We start from the raw sequence: 4,877 nt of genomic DNA, 5'->3' as shown, positions 1-4,877 counted from the left end.
AAGTATAAGTTGAAGCAAGGCCAGTCTTATTCGAGGCGACTTGGAGGGGTTTGGAGCGGTCTTGCTAGATGGGCGACTGGGAGGGGTAAGATCTACTCCCCCCGTTAGATACATCCATTTCCGAGACAACTCCGAACGAAGGGAGTAGTAAACTAGATAGTGGTGGAGCGGGGCACCGGTCCATCAGCAGTTCTTCTTTCACTTCCATCTCGATGATACATGTTTTTCTTGCTTTCCTTGCCCACCACACTTCACAGCCATCACTAGCCCACCACCCCCGCCCGCCAACTATAATTTGCTCGCCGTCCGTTGCGGAGAGCGTTTCCCTTCCCTTCACAGCAAACACGTCTCCGGCGCCCCCAAATATATCCACTGCCGATGAGCAGGGACGGAGCCAGGAATTTTGTATAGGGGGGGCGAGTTGCAGACTTGAGCTCTTATAGGCAGTTGGGCATCGGTTAACCATAAAAAAAATTCCTTGCAAAAACCTAAGCCTGAACTAGTGTTTTCATTAGTGTGAACACTACAAAAAACTATTAAAATGTGCATTTTTGGCAAGACAAATTTAGTTTCCAAATTGATTGCATTACGAATTTGGTAGACAATACAATATCTATCTATTGATTCCAAATTCAGTTTTCATGTCGATCAATTAACAATCATTCGTTTTAACCCACAAAAATCAGATATTTGAAGCTGATATTAATTATGAGAGTGGACGTACCATACACGCAAAGAGGATGTCAGATTCCGTGCATCATCTCCTCCGTGGTCGCTCATGGTGGTGGTGTTTCTCCTAATCTCCTTTATGGTTGCTGAGGAAATGATCAATTGGGATTGCTAGGCTTGAACGGTTGGAAGCAAGTGCCCTAGGAAACGTTTTCCATTCTTCTCTTCCTCTTCGTATCTACACACAACAGCCAATATTTCCTACTGTAATTAACTTCTCATGTTCGTAGGTTTTTTATGGAACAACCACACAAATTAGAGCAGATTAAAGATCAGGAGATGAAGTAAGGGACTAACCGTGCAGGTAATCAGCCGTGGCGGATCTCGATCAACCCCCCTATGATCTTCGCTTGGAGACTGAAGCTAATCTTGCGGGTAGGCGGAGATTGGAGGCGACGACAGATGGAAAGATCGCACGAGCCGCAATCTGCGTGCGTTCTGTTGGAGCGATATAAAATCGTGTCGATCGCCAGGATTGTAGCAGACTGCGTTGGTGCTCCTGGTCGCAAGCCCTTGACCGGTGGGCTCTGTTTTCTTTGACCTCGATGGTGGGCCTTTTTTTTGCTGGGTTGTGATCTGTTGTTTCTTGTACATGGGCTGCCCGAGGGGTTTCACGGTGTTACACGAGACAAGTGGACAGGGGGGGCGAATCAAGTCAAAAGGCCTGCTAATAAACGGATCTAACTAATCGCTATTGAGGAGAACAACTTCGTTGGGGGGGGGTCTAGCCCCCCCTCGTCCCCCCTTGTCTCCGTCCCTGCCGATGAGGCTCCCGGGATCCCGTAGCCACACGTCCAGAATTCTCCACCTGCCGCGGCCGACGACGACGCTCACGCCGCTGCTTTTAGCTCGGTCACCCCCCGGTCGCCTGACCGGTCGATCGACATTTTTTTCGCCGCAGGCCGGCCGGTGCATGCATGCACGCACGCCTGCATGGTGCGCGCGGCCGTGTCGCGCCGTGAGGCTAGTGTTGCATGAGGATGCGCGCGCGTGCCAGGAGACGGCCTGAGCGTCCGGCGCAGCCGCTGTCTCCTCCGGTGCCGGCGCCGCGCGCTCCACGCGCGAGTCTGGCCGTTGGTGATCAGCGAACCAGCCCGTCTAGGAGTTGCTGGCTAGCCCGCCGGGTGGTTCTCTCCACCCCGGCCGCGCAATGGATCATCAGCAGAAGGCCGGCGTCCAGTCGGCCGGGTCAAACAAGTCGTCACAGTCGGGCTCGTTCGACTTCGAGCAGGACCAGAACCGCGACACCGACCGCCGGGAGGTCGTCGTCAAGATCGACGCCGACCCCTCGACCTCGCACGCGGCGGAGGGCACGGGCGGGTCGGGGTCTGGATCGGGCGAGACGTTCAGCTTCCAGAACCGCCAGCCGCAGTCTTCCGCGTCGCCGGCGCTCGGCGTCAGAGCGGAATGCAGCCAAGACCCCGCGGACCGCCTCATCGGCAACTTCCTACGGAAGCAGGCGGCGGCCGGCGGCGAGCTGCTGCTCGATCCCGACCTGGAAATAGAGGAGAGTCAGGAGAATCACGAGACGTGGAGGCCGCCGCGCCCGCCCACGTCCGTCACCAATTCCCGGGAGCTCCGCGTCTCGTTCCAAGATGCCCAGAAGCGTCTCGGCCAATCGTCGTCGTCGGCCTCCTCCTCGGACGCCACCGCCGACAACAATCAAAACCAGGATGCGAACGCAAGGGTCGACACCGCCGAGGTGGTACGTTGCACGTCGACATCGGCCGGGAACGACCTGTTGTCGCGCAGCAGGACGCGCTCCCGGCTGATGGACCCCCCGCCGCCGTCCAATGTCCTCCCCGGTGCCGACGGGGAGCGCAACGACCGCAAGTCGTTCGTCATGAAGGGGCGGCCCAAATCCGGGCATTACCGGTCGGGTCTCATCGGAAAGTCGGGTCTGATCGGCAAGTCAGGCGGCGCGCTCGACGACGAGGAAGACGACCCGTTCATCGACGAGGGCGTGACCGCCGCCGACTTCAAGCGCGAGAGGACGGACTGCCTCATCATCCTGGAATGGACCGGCCTGGTGATCATCGTGGCCACGCTGGTGTGCAGTTTCAAGATACGAAGCCTGCAAGGGAAGGAGTTCTCGGGGCTCCCACTCTGGAAGTGGGAGGTGCTGGTGTTCGTGCTCATCTGCGGCCGCCTCGTCTCCGGCTGGGTCCTCCGCATCACCGTCTTCTTCGTGGAGCGCAACTTCATGCTCCGCAAGAAGGTGCTCTACTTCGTGTACGGCGTGCGCCGCGCCGTGCGCACCGTGCTCTGGCTCGGCGCCGCGCTCATCTCCTGGCACCTTCTCTTCGACAACGGTGACCGGCTGGAGACGCAGACGGTGGTGCTGCACTACGTGACCAAGGTGCTGCTGTGCCTCCTGGTGGCCACCGTGATCCGGCTCGTCAAGACGCTGCTGGTCAAGGTGCTGGCCTCCTCCTTCCACGTCTCCACCTACTTCGACAGGATCCAGGACGCGCTCTTCAACCAGTACGTCATCGAGACGCTGTCCGGCCCGCCGCTGGTGGATGACGTGCAGCGGCTGCAGAGCGCGGGGGCGACCACGCCGAGGGAGTCCGCCGCTGCGGTGCCCAAGAGCGGGCGCCTAAGCAAGCAGCTGCAGAAGCAGAAGTCGGACGACGGGATCTCGATCGACCAGCTCCAAAAGATGAACCAGAAGAACGTCTCCGCGTGGAGCATGAAGAGGCTGATGAGGATCATTCGGTACGGAGCGCTGACGACCATGGACGAGCAGATCAAGCATGCGTCCGACCTGGGGGACGAGATGGCGACGCAGATACACAGCGAGCACGAGGCCAAGGTTGCTGCCAAGAGGATCTTCCACAACGTCGCCAAACCTGGATCCAAGTAACTACTCCCAGACATTGGTGTTGCTGTTGAAAAATGCTCATCAAATTCTTGATGGTGAACGATGTTGCATGCAGGCACATATACTTGTCGGATCTGATGCGGTTCATGAGGGAGGAGGAGGCTGTGAAAGCCATGGATCTCTTCGAAGGAGCCAAGGAGAACAACAGGGTCAGCAAGCGAGCGCTCAAGAACTGGGTGGTACGTGAAGCTCTGCATCGACAGTCCGTTATCAACATACTCCATGTGGTGTGGGTTCTAAACTTGTGATTGCAGGTGAACGCGTTCAGGGAGCGCAAGGCCCTGGCCCTGACGCTCAACGACACCAAGACGGCGGTGAACAAGCTCCACCAGATGGCCAACGTGCTGGTGGCGCTCATCGTGCTCGCGCTGTGGCTCCTCATCCTGGGGATCGCCACCACGCGCCTCTTCGTCCTCCTCAGCTCGCAGCTCGTCCTCGCGGTCTTCATGTTCGGCAACACCCTCAAGACCGTCTTCGAGGCCATCGTCTTCCTGTTCATCGTGCACCCTTTCGACGTCGGCGATCGCTGCGAGGTCGACGGCATGCAGGTCGCTCAGAGATTCTCCCCGCCTCTGCTGCTTCACTGAGTTGACACACGAGATTGTTCGGGATAACTGATCGACGTGGATGAACGGATCTTTCAGGTGGTCGTCGAGGAGATGAACATCCTGACGACGATCTTCCTCCGACACGACAACCTCAAGATCTACTATCCCAACAGCCAGCTCGCCGTCTTGCCCATCATGAACTACTACCGGAGTCCTGACATGGGAGACGCAGTTGACTTCTCCGTTAACGTCGCTACGCCGGCGGAGAAGCTGGCCCTCATGAAGGAAAGGCTGATGCAGTACGTGCCATTGCACTTGCCTCACTCCTTTTCTGCACTGTTTGAGCAATTGGCTAATTACGCCACTTATATATATTTTGGTTCTACTTTAACTTTCTTGAGTTTCCCTTTTACTTTGTTTCGAATTTCAGTTATCTCGACAACAAGAAAGAACATTGGTACCCTGGCTCCATGATCGTGCTCCGCGACATTGATGATACAAACCGACTCAAGATAACCATATGGTGCCGCCACACCATCAACTTCCAGGACATAGGGATGAGATTTGAGAGGAGGGAGCTGATTCTCCAGGAGATGATGAAGATTCTAAGAGAACTCGACATCGAATACCGGATGTTGCAACTCGACATCAATGTTCGGAACGTGCCCCCTATCCATTCTAATAGGATGCCAACAACATGGAACACAAATTTTTGA

General features: G+C 56.4%; 1 protein-coding gene and 1 long non-coding RNA gene across 2 annotated transcripts; one reads left to right on the top strand and one right to left on the bottom strand.

The window, feature by feature from the left end:
* Positions 1–383: 383 nt before the first annotated feature.
* On the bottom strand, positions 384–1,445 carry LOC123185847 (uncharacterized). The gene is made up of 3 exons (XR_006493512.1): positions 1,027–1,445; positions 725–907; positions 384–494 (listed from the first exon to the last, which is right to left on the bottom strand). It is a non-coding gene; the product is annotated as an uncharacterized lncRNA (long non-coding RNA).
* An 85-nt stretch (positions 1,446–1,530) lies between these two features.
* Positions 1,531–4,877, top strand: LOC123185846 (mechanosensitive ion channel protein 5). Its single transcript, XM_044597663.1, has 5 exons — positions 1,531–3,591; positions 3,669–3,792; positions 3,868–4,161; positions 4,258–4,460; positions 4,592–4,877. The coding sequence occupies exons 1-5, from the start codon at positions 1,880–1,882 to the stop codon at positions 4,875–4,877; spliced, it is 2,619 nt and encodes an 872-aa protein (XP_044453598.1). The 5' UTR covers positions 1,531–1,879.

Source organism: Triticum aestivum, chromosome 2A (genome assembly GCF_018294505.1).
Source record: "Triticum aestivum cultivar Chinese Spring chromosome 2A, IWGSC CS RefSeq v2.1, whole genome shotgun sequence".
NCBI lineage: Eukaryota > Viridiplantae > Streptophyta > Magnoliopsida > Poales > Poaceae > Triticum > Triticum aestivum.
This window is presented reverse-complemented; position numbering and strand designations above follow the sequence as displayed.